At 39.3% G+C, this 16,743-nt stretch overlaps 1 protein-coding gene across 1 annotated transcript in view; it reads right to left on the reverse strand.

The window, feature by feature from the left end:
- SGK1 (serum/glucocorticoid regulated kinase 1) overlaps positions 1-16,743 on the reverse strand; it is a 109,616-nt gene that overhangs the window by 57,306 nt on the left and 35,567 nt on the right. Inside the window, exon 2 of the mRNA XM_068985488.1 lies at positions 8,088-8,303. Coding sequence (XP_068841589.1) covers positions 8,088-8,303 — 216 coding nt within the window. The remainder of the gene's footprint in view (positions 1-8,087; positions 8,304-16,743) is intronic.

Here is a 16,743-nt window from a genome sequence, read left to right on the forward strand (position 1 = left end):
TTTTTTTAAGTTGCTTTTCTAGGAAAAAACAAACTCCAATTTTGGGGGGAACTAAAACTAATTATTTTTTCCAATTCTGTCTCAGTCTTAGAACAATAATATTCAGATGAATATTGACAATAGTGATCATAGGACTTTTCACTCCTTGTGATCATAGGAGTCTCCCAAGAAGGTAACTAAGTCATTTTCAGTGTTTCCTAAGACATATTATTTTCCAGGTAGCAGTCTTTGTTGTTGTTGTTATGATTATTATTATTAGGAAAGTTTGGAAATGTGTGAACATTTTGTTTAACACTGATTTTGGGACTTCCCTGGAGGTCCAGTGGCTAAGACTCTGAGCTCCCAATGCAGGTTCGATCCCTGGTCAGAAACTAGATCCCACATGCAGCAACTAAAGATCCTGAGCACCACAACTAAGGACCAGCACAGCCAAATAAATAAATATCTAAAAAAAGAGAAAAAGACTGATATACTTGTTTTAAAGTCTTTTTAGCTTTTATTATCCTTAAGTGTATTTGTCAACTAATAATATCAATATTTCAACTGGGGCTTCCTAGGTGACTCAGTGGTAAAGAACCCGCCTGCCAATGCAGGAGACATGGGTTGAATCTCTGCATCAGGAAGATCCTCTGGAGAAAAAAAATGGCAACCCATTCCAGTATTCTTGCCCAGGAAATCCCATGGATAGAGGAGCCTGGAGGGCTATAGTCCCTGGAGTCGCAAATAGTCAGGCACAACTAAGCGACTAAACAACAACAACGTTTCAAGTGCTATTTATGGAGGGTTTTTTTTTTTTTTTTAGGAGTTTCTGCCATCCTCTCATCAGCTAGGTGAAGTGGGCAGCATTGTTTTATTCTTCAGGGTTTGTAGGTGAGTCTGGAGATCAAGTTGCACGTGAATGGTCATGTGACCTGTCAGTGGTAGAGCTGCATGAAGAATCCAGCTTCTTTGGTTCCAGATAGAATGCCATCCACTCCATCACATCCTAGGGCATTTTCTTGTCCCTGCCTTAGTCTAATCTTTTGCTATTTGTGACAAATATCTTCTCAAAGATGACATGCCTTAAAATTTGGTGCAGAAAAAGACTACTGTGTGTGATAAGCTTAGAAATTGCCAGACACCCCACCCACCCCCCCAACCCCAGAGACCATGATCGGTCATGCTAAGAGCAGAAAAATGGGGAAGAGGGCCATTGGAAGGACTATTACTTTATTGCCTATAAGCCTTCACAAAAATCCATTTTTATTATTTAACTTGAAAGAAACCAGAAATCTATAAAGCTATCTGGCTGACTCAAGTCTATCGTTTATAGTCTTTTCTTAAGAAAGATCAGAAAAACTCAAGACCATGTGAAAGTAAATCAGTATGGAAACTATTCCTCAGCTGATCATTTTACTACCAAGCTTCCTGAGCCTCAAAGGAACAGCTCAACAGTTTTGAGAAGAAATATAAAGGTAATGGTGTACCTCCCTGAGCCACAATAGCCTAACAGATGGAGAGAAGGCATCCCAGACACTGAAAAAGCCACATGAGGCAGATGCCCTCCCAGAACTGCGTCAAGTTGGCTTAATTAAAAGTGCCTTCTATTATTGTCTGTGATGATTTGCTGAGGAAGAAGAAGAGGCAGCGACTTTATATTTAATCATGTCAAAAGCTCAACGTTAATTCTTGGGTTAGTAATGTGGTTAATAATTTCTCCAGGTTGGCAGCTCTTTCCAGGGAACTGATTTCACTGGGTCTGAAAACCTGTGCACAGCGCCCTGGATTCAGTTGTTGGCCGCTGACTAAGCATCTTTAGAGCGATCTTCAATCGAAAGGCAGACAGAGAAGTCTAACAAAGTCCTCACTCAGCCAAATCTATCCCATATGAGAGGGCGAAGTTAATGAGAATCAGTCATGAGCCCTTGGCATGCAGCATCTCTGGAACGTAAGTGATTTATAACCAGCATGGACTACAGTTTCTTAGTCTCTCCTTTTCATGTTAAAAAAATTCCATGAACAAAATTTCCATTTCAGCTAATAAAGGCAAAGAGGGGGGGAAAAAAGAGCACATTAACTCTGAGTATGAAGGCAAGACCCAGAGAGAACACAGGAAAACGAACAAGTAAGATTTAAAAAGTGTGGGGAGCTGAGAGAATGAATGGATGTGCACACTAACAAACATCACAAAGGGCAGGGGGAAATGACTGACAGACAGAAGGATAAGCAAGCCATTGTGGGAGCACAAACATTGTATGTTTTCATTTTCCTCCAATGCCTTTCTTTGTGGTGTAGTAATGGAATGATCTCATAGTGTGAAACCATCTTTGTAATGGTGCCTGACTTTCAACCAATGCAACTTCCTCTCTACAAATGAGTTTTCTAGTGAGCATAATGTTCTCCAAACTCACAGGTAATACACTAATATAATCTTGAGAGGTTCAACCAATATTGACAAAGCTAAATTCCTTGATTACTCTCCCCCATCTCATCTCTCCATTTGAATCCCAGGAGAGTTGTAATCACCATTTCAGTTTGATATATACACTTCCAGATCATTTTGCTTGCATTTACATAGACACACTCATACACTCATAGATTCACGTACACATACATAGACATGAAGAGAGAAATGATAAATTTTAAAAAATGTGATGATGCTATAAACATATTCATCTTTAATTTGCTTTTCTAACTGAATATCTCTATGTCTGTCCCCACTCTCAGCACAAATAAGTACATATCTAAGGTAATGGTAGAGATATAGATTTGCTAAGTTAAAAGGCACAAGATTTAAAAAATTTTAATAGACGAGCATTGCTAAAAAATCCTCCCACTACTAGTGTTTTGGCCTATACTTTTACCATGACATTCTCAATTTTTCAACCTTTGACAATCTGATGGATTAAAAACAAATGGATTTCATTGTTTCAATTTGCATTTCCCTGGTGGAACTGTAGGCACTTAAAATAGTGTTTAGTTTTAGTTTTCTTTTTTTATTTCCACTGTAAGCCCAGAGTTATAGGAAGAATGTTTGTGAATTCCAGGTGGGTGGTTGGCTGAGAATGGCAGTGTGGCTCTCATATTGTTTTCAGTTTCTAATTTTATCAAATTGTAATTAGCCAGTAGGGCCTCTGTGATTTCTGCTTTTTGGAATTTGATGAGATACGCTTGGTGATCTGATTCTTGGTCAGTTTTTGTAACTGTTTCATATGTGCTTAAAATAAAGTATATTCTTTACTGGGTACTAATCTCAGCATAAATCAGACATGGTTAATTGTTGTATTAAAGTCCTCTATCCTCACATATTATCAGTCTTCTTGAACTGGCAATTCCTGGGAGAAGTATGACAAAAATATTCTTCTATGACATGAATTTTTCTATTATATGTAGCTTTAAATATGTCCATGTTATGTTACTAAGTGCATAAAGGTTGGTGAATGTTTTCTTTTCTTAATAGGTATCTTCCATCAGTGTGAAATATTCCTCTTTGTTCCTTTCAAAATTTTTTTGCCTTACATTGTATTTTTTTCTGATATTAATATTGTTAACACTGTGGTGGTGGTATAGTCGCTAAGTTGTGTCTGACTCTTGCGACCCCATGGACTGTAGCCTGCCAGGCTTCTCTGACTATGGGATTCTCCAGGCAAGAATACTGGAGTGGATTGCCATTTCCTTCTCTAGGGGATCTTCCCGACTCAGGAACTGAACCGAGCTCTCCTGCGTTGCAGGCAGATTCTTTACTGACAGAGCTATGAGGGAAACCCTGCTTTCCTTTTATTATGTCTTGTGTGGATCACCATCTTTTTTCAACATACTGTATTCTTTGGAATACAAAAGCTTACAGCACTCCAGTCGGTTAGGTATGTCTTTGATGTGATCCTTCTGGACTGTAGTTTCTCATCAGCCTCTTTCTCATCAATCCTACCTGCCTTCTGTTTTTCAGAGATTCTTATCCATAGAATGGCATACCTTGTTTTCTAGCACTATTATAAATTAAAATGTGTGTGTGTGTGTGTGTGTTTTCTGTCGTTTAAGGGAAGAAGAGATGACATTAAATGTTCAGGCTGCCATCTTGATCCAATCCTATGCTTTCCCTCACACCAGATTTCCTTCCCCTCTGCCACTCCCAAACACTCCTTTTTTGGGACTTCCTGGTTGCCCAGTGGCTAGGACTCTAAGCTCACAATGCAGGGAGTCCAGGTTCAATCATTGGTTGGGGAGCTAGATCCCACATGCTGCAGTGAAGATTGAAGATCCCACATGCCACAACTAAGATACATCATAGCCAAAGAAATAAATAAATAAAAATAAATTTAAAAGAAAAACTAAACCAAAACACTCCTTTCTTGTTTTCCAGCTAGGGTGATCTGGATATTGGAGGTGCTGTGAGAGAGAAGGTGCAGAATAGAATTTATGAATATGCTTAGTCAGCATGCACCCGTTGAAAACCTAGTATGGCTTCCATCTCTTTAAGAACTAAAAGATGACTTCAACTTTAGTTCCCCTGGCATGCATATTCAGTAACAGCATACACAGCTCTATGTTTAAGGTCCTTTTTCCATCTCATTCCCAGAAAGGTCTGTTTAATAAACAGTCCATTTTTAGACAGCACTGCTAATAACATCACGATATTGTTTTTCTGAGTGCTTTACTGGCAGTACATATATCCCAGTTTCTTCCATGGAAAAGACACATTTAAAGGCCACTAACTAGACAGTTGGCAAGACCTGGCACAAACTAACAGCAGTATATATTTTACTGATATTTTGGCCATTAAAGGTAACATTTAGACTGCACTATTTTTAAAGTCAGAAGAAAAAAAAAAACCCTCACAATTATTCATAAAAGACTTGTGCTTTGTTAGCTTTCTTATTTATTTGAAATCTTCTCACCTCATTTTCTATGCTTTATCTTTATACATCAAATATTGTTTTTTTCTCATTTATAGGTCATCAAATTCCAACCACAAGATTTCAGACTAAAAAGGGCTTTAGAGTTAATTAGGTTAGGCCAATCATACAATGTTTAAGAACTTTTGTGACATGTTCAAGTTCATATATTGACCTTGGGGCCGAGCTATAGCAGAATGTGGGTTGCTTGACTCCAGAACACTATATGTAAATTTATGTTTACAGAAGACTTTTTAAACCCCATCTCATCTGCAAAGTACCAAAAAACTCCTAGGAAGAATCTTGATGGCAAGCATGAATAATCTTAGTTTTCATAGGAGGGGACATTGAGCAGGAAGGATGAATTGATGACTTGCTTAAAATAATCCACATCAGGAGTTGTTGGGGACAACTGGAGATACTCACTACCAGGCCTCCGTGTCTAACAGCCTCTCCGTCTCCTCAGCACACATCTCCACTTCCTAAAAGGACAGAGGTGACTTCTCAAGGAACTATTTCATGGTTTAATTCGTAAAGAACACAAAGTATAGCTTTACCTTTTTAATTTTTTTGTAGAATCTTAGTTCCCCAACGAGGGATTGAACCCATGGACCTGGGAGTGGAAGCGTGGTCTTAGACACTAGAATGCCAGGGAAGTACCTAGATTTATTTTTAGACTGTCAAAATAGAAGTGTCTCTTTGATTTGTGATGACCTTAAGAAAAAAACCCACCTAGTCAGAACCAGGTTGTTGTTCTTTAGTCTCTAAGTTATGTTTGACTCTTTTTGTGACCCCCATGGATAATATAGCCCCCCAGACTCCTTTGTCCCATAGGATTTCCCAGGCAAGAATACTGGAGTAAGTTGCTATTTCTTTCTCCAGGTGATCTTCTCAGGGGTTGAACCCACTGTTGTCTCCTGCATTGGCAAGCAGATTCTTTACCACTGAGCCTCCAGGGAAGCCCGAGTCAAACCCAGGTAATCTATTGCAGATTGGAGACTGAGTCACCTATAATCCTGGATGAAGTAAAATAAAAATTCCTTTCAGTTCTTTGTTTATTGTTTCTTCTTGAGTAGAATTTCATTTATTCATTAACTTAGCTCTACTCCCGACAGCTGGGCATTTTAGTAGGCCCTCCAGTAAACATTTAGGACTAGCCATTTGGGCTCTGTATAGGATTTGCAGAACTCTCTCTCTGCCTCTGAGTCATGAATAGTTCTTTAGACTCTAAGGAGTTGGCAGACTCTTTTTAGACACTAAGAGTCCAAGAGTCTGCAAAGTATGACTGGTGGACCAGCCACATGTTTTTGTAAATAAAAGTTTTATTCGAACACAGTCAAGCCCATTCATTTGTGTGTTATCTATGGCTGCTTTTCCTACAAGGGCAGAGCTAAAGCAGAGTGACAGAGACTGTATGGCTTACAAAGCCTAAAATATTTGCTCTCTGAATCTTTACAGAAAAGGTTTGCCAATCCTTGCATTTAAAATCTATTTATTGCCTTTTATGATTAACATGGAGTTGAACCAGTGACTAACTAAAAAACAAATTTGTTGTTGTTGTTATTTTAGTTGCTAAGTCCTGTCCAATTCTTTTGCCACCCCATGGACTATAGCCCACCAGGCTCCTCTGTCCATAGGATTTCTTATGCAAGAATACTAGAGTGGGTTGCCATTTCCTTCATGAGGGGAAACAATAAATGCCTTGTGATAAATGTTAGTAGATCAGCAAACTTCGAACCTATGCATGGAAGTCTAATTCAGTGTTACAGATTTACAGGCTTAGCTAACATGTACATTAGCAAACATAAACAATAATGATTTCTATTTGCATGGCACTTTATAGAATGTGAAATATTATATATATATATATCTCATCTGATATTTCCAATAACCCTAAAAAGAAGGGTCTTACTTTTTTATGAGGTAACAGTTTCAAAGATATTGCCTTTCTCAGGGTTAAAAGGAATTCAGATTCAAGCCTTTTTATCTTTATTTTTTAGCAGCTAAATTGATTTATTTATCTCTGCAAATTTCTGACTTTAAAAAAAAAGGAAGAAGGAGTTATTAACATTTATCATTTTATGATGCACTAACTTGAAATAATATAGTGGAAGATTATCTGCAATTAATTGTACTTTGTATTAACATGTCCTGTTTTCTTACTGTTAGGTTTTTATGTCAGTAAGTTAGTAATAATATAAATATATAATCTGATGGTTTAAAAACTCAAAATAAATAAGACTAATTGAGTTTTAAGTTAAAAATACAATATTAAATCTTTGAAATCTTAGAGCTACTAAATAAATCAGTTATTTGGCTTTCTTGAATAAGAGAGATTATTATACCACCCCCCCACCCCCACCCCTGAAAAAAACCTCATGGAGTGGTATAGAAAAATTAAAATATAAGTATATATGAAAACTTATTAATAAAGTTCTCTGTTATGGGTCAAATCATGTTGAGCAAAAAATATTTCAGTGGTGGTTAGAAACTTTAGATGACTGTTATATTTCCTGCATCATACAAGAATTTGATCTCTGTGTGATCAAACAACTTAGGAGCAATTTCTAGTTGACCAAAACATTGCTGTATCAATCTTGGAATAGCATAAAAAATGAAGACTACCTATTGGATGATTCCAATGGATGGTATCTGGGAAAGACAAAACAATGGAGAGAGCAAAAATATCCATGGTTGACTGGGAGTTGGGAGAAGAGAGGGATGCTTAAGTGGAGAACAGAGGGTTTTAAGGGCAGTGAAACTATTCTGTATGATACTGTAATGATGGATACACGTCATTATACATTTGTTCAAACCCATACAATGTGCAACATCAAGAGTGAACCCTTGTGTAAGCTATGAACTTCTGGTGATGATGTGTCCGTGTAGGTTCATCAGTTGTAACAAATATTCCACTCTGGTGGGGAAGCAGCTAGTGGGAGAGACTGTATGTCTGGGGTTAGGGAAGGTTTGGGAAATCTTTATACCTTCCTCTTGGTATTGCTGTGAACAGAAAATTGCTGTAAAAAGTAAAGTCTTTTGAAAAAATAGCTAGTACAATGAGCTAACACAGGCCACAATTCTACATTCTCCTCAGAAGCTTTACAAATGTGCATTAAAAAAATAATAAATTTCAAAGCATACTCCGGAACAGATACAAAAAAACACACAAAGACCTAGAATCCTTTCAGGAGAATGGATCCACAGCAAACTTACTTCACACCCGGATTGAGTTTCCCACGAACATGACTCCTTCTCTTGAGAGAGAACCCCTCTTTGGAAAGCATGGTCTCCCAGGCACGTCTGACACAAGGAAGGCTCAAAGTCTGGTTCCCCTGGTGGCATGTGCACCACCGAGGGGCCTGTGTACTTCAGGCTGGGACTCTGATGCTTGTCCACACTGACCATTGGGCTCTTGATCCATCTTCGTACCTACAATGTGCAAAGGAAAGAAAAAAATGTGTTTTACCTACTTTGATGTCTAATGGGGCAATGGTGGGAAATTTGGTGGGATGGACACTCTTGAAAGGAGTCTCTCCACTTTTCTATTAGATCTTAATCCGAATCCATCAATGCTGGCTATTCACTTACCCAGAGTGTGTGGTTTTTGGCTGATCATTTCAACTTACTGAGACTGTCTCCCCATCTGTAAGATTTGGGGAATAATATTTCCTCTGAGGTTGTTGAGCCAGATGTTAAAATATTTGAAAATGTCCAAGTGTTTTGCCTGGCACACAGTGTTGAGTAGGTGCCAATTTTACGTTGACTCTTACTATTATGTTTATGTTGACAGAATGATAGTCACAAATGTCTAAGGTGAATTGCTAGGTATTGTAACCAACCAGAGAAAACACTAATGCCAGAGCTCAGGATCTAACTGCTGCTAAATGAATTAATACATATTTCACCATTGTAAAAACCTGATTATAAACAAAGTTGCTCCTGGCTAGGAAATTATCTCACTTTTTTTGTCTTCAAGTTTTAAAACTCACCACTTCCCTTACTTTCATGTAGAATTCTTGTAGAAAGAAAAAAAAAAAAAAAGTAAAGCTCTTCTAACATCAAAAGGATAAAATTTATGGGATTTCCCTGATGGTCCAATGGTTAAGAATCTCCTTCCCAGTGAAGGGGATGAGGATTCAATCCCTGGTTGAAGAAATGAGGTCCTGCATCCCAAGGGGTAACTAAGGCCACACACAACTAGAGAATGCCTGTGCACTGCAAGAAAGACCCAGCACACTCAAAATTAAAAAAAAATTTTAAAGGATAACATTTATATAGCACTTTAAATACGAAAGGACTTCCCTGGTGGCTCAGAGGGTAAGGCGTCTGCCTACAATGCAGGAGACCCACGTTCGATCCCTGGGTCGGGAAGATCCCCTGGAGAAGGAAATGGCAACCCACTCCAGTATTCTTGCCTGGAGAAATCCATGGATGGAGGAGCCTGGTGGGCTACAGTCCATGGGGCCACAAAGAGTCGGACACGACTGAGCAACTTCTCTCTCTTAAATACGAAAGACACTGTTCTTGTATTTAACAGGCAAAGTTTTGTTTAATCCTCAGAATAGTCTTACATGACAGGTATTATTACTAATGCCATTTTGCAGATGAGAAGACAGAGGCACAGAGAAATGAAGCAAGTTTCTCCAACACACAATACTGGTGTTAAGCAAAGGCAGGACCCAGCATCTTGAATCCAGAGTTTACCGCTTTACAAGCATGCAGTTTTAACAAGTACTGGAGTACTTTATGACTTGTCATCAAGTGCTTGAAATTTATCCTGATTTAATATGTCTTTTTCAAGTTCTTTGAAACTCCAGAGGATTCTTTTATAGTTAAACAATTGGTGAAAATAGTGTATACTAAAAGGATGAAAAAAATAAAATCATAGTACTCAATTTTAGTCAGTAATGCTGACAACTAGATTTTTAAATTTTTTTAAAAAAATACTGAGAATAAACTAAAATTGTAATAGCATAAGAATGTTTAAGCAATTTGATGGACTATTATGCCATCACTAAAAATAAATATTGTAAAGACCCTGGGGCAACATGAAAAATGTTTAGAACGCAATTATACGAAAAAAGCCAAATACAGAATTGTTCAATCACTATAATTGCAAATGTAAAAATACATGTACTATCTATAGCCAAAGCTATAGACAAAGCAAGAAAGTAACAGGCAAAATAGAAACTGATATGTTTCCTGTTAGGATCATGGATGCCTTAGTTCTCCTTCTTTTTACAAGGTCCTGTTCTTTAACTTTTTTTTAAAGAATAATTTCTTTTAAAGTATATAAGAATCTCAAGCAAATAAAGTCACCGTATTTCTTTCTTTGGTTACATATGTATCTTTTAATTGTTTTATGTATAGGTAGTCTTTTAAATGCCATTTAAAATAATCTTTTTACATTTACTATCCTAATGTTAACATTGGGAAGATTTCCATCAGTATTTCTTGCACTCTGGGGCCCCATAAGCATGTTAGTCGGTGCATTCAAAGTGTTTGTTTGATTCACTAATGAAAGTCCAAATGAAACTCTCAAAGTTAAAGACTACAGTAGAAACTTTCTTCCTGATGATAGTACCAAATGTGTTTTTGATCAATCTAAAAAGTAGTAAATTTCATTAGAGATGGAAACTATTTTTATTCTTCTTCAGAGAGATTTGAGCTTGAAGTTTGGTAAGGGTTCCTGATTAGTTGCCAACCCTGTGTTTTAATATCAGTTTATTCTGGCTGACTTTCAATGTCTCTTTTGCCAGGTAGATTTAACTTAGGGGTTACTATGAATAGAATTTTAAACAGATTTATCATCATATAAATTTGTATGACCTTACTAAGAATCTAGGTGTATTGAAATATGTTTCATATTTATGGACCATGATATCTAGACTAAGCCTTATGCAATATGGTCTTACAGTTGTATAGTGGAAGAATTTCCATGTGACGGAATCTAACTTTTCATTAAGTTACAGAAAAAAAAAAGGGAGGGTGGTTTATAAAGGGACAAGAATTTAGAGACATCTCACTTCAGAGAATACGTATGATCTGTGAACTTCTGTATGTTAGAAATCATAGGGATTAAGAGTCACATAAAGGACTGTCATCTTGTTTGATAGCAGCTAAGAATTTCCAAAATGGTTTAGACGACTGAGCATAGGCTGTCAAACAACCCATTCGTTGTTGTTTTTCAGTTGCTCAATCAAGTCTCATTCTTTGCGACCCCTGCAGCGTTCCACACTTCCCTGTCTTTTACCATTTCCCAGAGCTTGCTCAAACTCATGTCCATTGAGTCAGTGATGCCATCCAATCATGTGATCCTCTGTCGCCCCCTTCTTCTCTTGCCTTGAATCTTTCCCAGCATTAGGGCCTTTTCCAATAAGCTGACTCTGCATCAGGCAGCCAAAGTATTGGAGCTTCAGCTTCAGCATCAGTTCAACAAATATTCAGGGTTGATAATTTGAGAGTTGAAAGAGACCCAAAGATGTTAGCAATTTGTCCAAAGTCACAATATAAATTATTAGGTGGGAAAAACGACACATCTTAGTTTAAGCAAGTCAGTTTCTACTAGCTTCTACTAGGATATAAGCCAGCAAATTCAGTGCCTTCAGAGGCTGGCAAGAACAGGAAACCTGTAAAGCCTTAAGACTAGGGTATAAAAATAGGGAGTGTTGGAGATTGTGGCAAACTAGGAGCGCGTGCTTGCTAAGGGTTCTTAAACTTAAATTTTAAAAATGAACAAATAAACAAATAAAACCCTCAAGCAAACAATGGTGCCCAAATAAAGCCCTAGTCAACTATATGCTACACCTTCAAGGATCACTGCTTGACCCTTGAAGTTATTCTTTCAACTAGAGTATGTTTGAATAAAATGCTATGAAGTAGAAATAAAATGATTTGGTATCTTTCTAACTTAAAAAGAATCCAGTAACTTCCACTCAAGGGTTTCTCACTCACTGTTGGAGACCAGCTATGAGTCAGGCATAATCTAGTCATTGAAAATTTACAAGTCAGATCCCCCAAAACTTACCCTCATGGAGCTCAACTTATGACTGAAAGAATAAATTTATTTATTAAGGGAATAAATTATTTAAATAAATAATAAGGGGGGAAGTAAAGCAGAGAAGAATGATCAGGCTCATAGGGGATGGGAGGACTCAATTTTAACTTTATGGGATTTCTGGGGAAAGATTCAAGCTGTAAAGCTGAATGAGTTGGAAACTTGAAACCAATAACCATATTTTGCTGAAGTCTTCCAGGGAAAAAGCCCAGTGACTTGCCAGGATCTACTTGCAATGCATGTGTCATATTCCTGGGGCTTTAGTTATTAGAATCTATTATACTTCAAGTAAAGTGAAAGTGAAGTGAAGCCGCTCAGTCATGTCCGACTCTTTGTGACCGTGGACTGTAGCCCACCAAGCTCCTCCATCCATGGGATTCTCCAGGCAAGAATACTGGAGTGGGTTGTCATTTCCTTCTCCAATATTTCAAGTAAACTAACTGAATATATGATTTCCTCAAGTCTTCTCAGAGGGAGTGTTTTGAGACATAACACCTCACCCTGGGGACAGGGAGTGAGTGAGTGACATTTCATTAGAAAGGTCTCTGATTCCAAATAACCTGCAACAAATTAACCCCCTTGGAGTCTCACAGACACGGGACTAGGACCCTCCCTCTCTTTCCACAGAGAATGTGGAGAGGAACGTTTATAACTATTGCCTTTCTCCAGAGCCGTTAGGCGAAAAGGTGTTATAAAAATAGACAAAGTGATACATTTTGTAACAGGACGGTGACTGACAGCAATGGTCTGCTTTGTCTAGAAATGGTTTATCTCCTCTGGCTAAGCCCTCATCCTGGCTTCCGCCTGTCCCTCCACACTATTCCTTTACACATTTCATTGCTCTGGGGCTTCCCCAGCGGTCTTCTTGGCCTGATCCATGACGCGGGTGACGATGTGTGCTTGAGCCTGAGAGAACGGCTGGACCGGGGGTGAGTACACCGGCCCTCCCTCCGGCCGTGGACGCAGGCAAGGTGCCCTCCAAAACTGCTGAGTGCAGAACCTCTCCCCGGGCCCGAGGGACTTCCAGCTACAAGCGGCCTATTGTGTTCCTTCAGGCGATGAATGGCACTGCTGGAGCGAGTCGCTGACAGCGAGTGGCTTGGGGAGCCCCTCAGAGACCTGTCACAATGGCTCTCGGAAAACGAGCAGCTGCGTGTGTGAGAAAAATCAATGCCCGGATACAGGCTGCCGTCCCGGCTTCTAGGCCACCTGGTCCTGGTTTTATTCAGAGTCACACACCCGTTTGTGGCTAGCCTTGTAAACAAACACACACTGAGGGTGAGACATCCTTCTGACCCTGGACGAATCAGCAACTCCCTCACTTGGGGTTTCTGGAAGCCTGTTCTCCAAACTGCGCGAGATTTTTTAAAGCAGCAATTACCTCTCCAGACAGCAGGGTCAAAGAGTAAAGCCTTTTAACCTCCCAGCTACACTTGCTGAACAGTGTGTATGCAAAATATTAAGCCAATTTCTTAGCTAAATCAGTCTGTCCTGGTTTTGTTAATTTATTTGAAAAAAAAAAAAAAAATCTCTACAAGCAATAATCCCTGACTAGAAAATCACCAGATGGGATTAAAGAGATTGGCCAGCTTTGATGGATTTTCCACTAGTGCTTTTTTCCCATTACAAAGTAGTAAACAGATATTATTCTTAATTTACCATGTTTAGCCGATAATGATGTCAACTGATGCAGAACCATTATAGAGTGTTCAGGTACTTATCTATGAATTCACAAGGCAGCATCATTCCTTTTATTTTTTCCTTTAAATCTAAGAGAACTTTGATGTTGGACACAGATTTTGGCAATTTCCGGAGGGGTGTTTTTTATTACAGAAAATGGACTGTTTGTATGATGCCACCATAACCTTCAATTCAGATATATTCAAGCAAATTTTCTAGTAAAATTATTTGAATAATTCAACTGATCATGAAGAGATCTCCGCACCGATTCCTTTTCCAGAGACGTGCCTGCCAACAGGCTGGTTATGACATTAATGTAATTCAGGAGAAGGATCCTGGAAGGCAAATTCCTCTCACTTTGGTGCCTGGGGCTGCTTCACAGCATGAGTCCTAAAATATAACAGGGCTGTGAGACAAGGTCAGTGATATTAATCTGATTTCTTCACTTCAGCTGTCTGTGGTCATCATCTAGCTTTCATTTCTTTGAACATCTATAGTGTTTATTTCTTATATAAAACTATGGTATTCTGGTGCTTCCCTGGTGACTCAGTGGTAACGAATCTGCTTGCCAGTGAGGAAGCCATAGGTTCGATCCCAGGTCCGAGAAGATCCCGTGTGTCTCGGAACAGCTAAGCCTGTGTGTCACAACTCTTGAGCCTGCACTCTGGAGCCTGGGAGCCACAACTGCTGAAGCCCGAGCACTCTAGAGCCTGTGCTCCACACCAAGAGAAGCCACTGTAATGAGAAGCTTGTGCACCACATCTAGAGAATAACCTCTACTCGCTGGAACTAGAGAAAAGCCCAGGCGGTAATGAAGAAGATCCAGCACATCCTAATAAATAAATAATTTTTTAATTTAAAAAAAAAATGGGACTTTGATGCTCACTGGTTGTTATCCTGTGTCATCCGTCTCACTGGAGCATAAGGGGGAGGACAACATCTCAGGCTTCTTTTTGATTCCACAGAGGCCAGCCTTAGGATTTACAAATAGTAGGCAATAGAAACAGGAATTGTTTGATTATTTGGGGGCCGTAACTATATTTATTCCTTTATACATCTTAACACTACTTTGCTACCGTCCTCAATCACATATGCTCTGCATAACTATTTCCCTTACAAGGCAACAGCTTCGCAGAGCAGACTCCATGAGAAGACAGAGTGGCTTCTGGAATTCCCCATCCTTTCATGCCATCACCCTTGGGACTTCCCGGTCCTTTCTTCTCAGCACTGACCAAGGTAACTGCATCCTGTTCTAGGTTCTCAGGGTCTCCCCCTGTGTTTCCCCAGGCCTAGGCTAGGGGTGGCGTGGTGGGGAGGACGAGGGGGGAGAGGCAGCAATGAGAACGCCCACATCTCTCCATTCTGTTCTACACTGTCACCAACACCCTCAGATCCGTCTCCTGCTACAGCTGCCAGCTGCCCTTTCTACCAGCATGAGGTTGTGAGGATTCAACACCAAACACAGTCCTTACTCTTCAGCTCTGTAAATCTCCTTCCTCCTCCTCCCTACTGAGGACCCCACCCCATCCCATCCCACCCACCAAGCTTTAAATAGAAATAGAAACAGCTCAGAATTCACTGACCTAAGTCATTCTTTGGAAATGGGGGTGAAGTTTTTTTTAGTCCTTTAAATTCTGAGATTTTAGTTTTGAGTTAGTCTTTCTTGGATTGAGAAAATTAAAAGAAAAAAGACAAAAAAAAGAGGAAGTAGAAGAGAATTATTTCAGGTAATATCTGTAAAGAACAGTATGTGCCATGTGCTTTTTGAATTGAAAAAATAAGACTCAGCAAAAATGGCAAAGCTGGGCTGATCCCCCGGAAAGAACCTGGCTAGCTTGGCCACAGCTAACCCACCCACACATGCTTTGGCTCCTCTGATAGTCCCCTGTTCCAGGATTTTTTACTTCTCTCTTGGCTACTGTCTCCTAGCATATTGTTCTTGCAATATCTCTAAAAAGCCATCAAACTAACTAAACACACAAGACCACCTTTTCACCCACCAACCTCCTGGTTCTAAAAACCCTTTCACCGCCACTGCAGCCCTTTTCCTTCTTAGCTAAGCTGCATGAAAACACCATCTCCATCTCTGTACCTTCCATTTACTCCTCAACCCACTGCAATTTATCCATTAAACAGATTTTATAGATCACTTTATATTTTCTGGGACTAAAGGGAAGAATGTGACAAAGAGTCTTATTCCATTAAAACAAGTTTTTACTGAGATGCCAACAAACTTCATTCCCAAATACGATGGATCCTTCTCAGTAGTTAACCTGGTTGGCAAACTCTGTAGCATTTAATGGTTTTAACAAAAGTTCAACTCTTCTGCCTGGCATCATGCTGGGTGGTGGAGACACAAAGAAATATAATTGCTTGAGTGACCTTTGAGTGCGGTTGCTTGCATTTCAGAGGGTACCGCCCCAGGAGCCTGTGGCTTATCACATCATAAGATGTGTTAATGTAGCAAATAGTTAAAAACATGAGCTCTAGAACCACACTTCCTGGCTGCAAAGCCTAGCATCACTGCTTAGGCAACTGGTTGAGGCTTCTCAAAGCCCAGTTTCTACATGTGTAAAATGAAGATAATAGTAATACCAATCTCATCAGGGTTTTGTGAGGACTAAATGAGATAATGGAAGTAAACTCAGTACTTGGCACTGGGTGAACACATGATTACTATATTAACTATTATAATTATGGTTCCAAGCCCTGAGAGAGTTTTATATAAACTCCCATGACAGAAAAAAAAAAAAAAAGGGAGATATTTGGCCCATTTCTCCCATTGGGAGAAAACAAGGAAGGCTTCCTGGAGGAAGTGATGGTTAAACTGAGTCTTAAAGGCTGAGTTAAAGGAAGCCAGGTGAATTGAAATAAGGACACTTCCAGCAGAGAGGATGACAGAAGCCAAAACACAGAGGTAAGAATCTGCACAGGATGTATTGAAAATAAGGCCAAAAGGAGAGGCAGGAACTGAAGCTTAATAGAAAGGTTGGGTCGTGAGGTGATGAGTGGTCACTGAAGTACTTAAAGCAGGAGAGTGGCATGGTCCAGTGTATCTTTCAGTGCAGTACAAAGGATGATTTGAGCCAGTCTAGAACACAAGTTGGAGAAGGAAATGGCAACCCACTCCAG

The sequence above is a fragment of the Capricornis sumatraensis genome, chromosome 13 (genome assembly GCF_032405125.1).
Source record: "Capricornis sumatraensis isolate serow.1 chromosome 13, serow.2, whole genome shotgun sequence".
NCBI classification, from domain to species: Eukaryota; Metazoa; Chordata; class Mammalia; order Artiodactyla; family Bovidae; genus Capricornis; species Capricornis sumatraensis.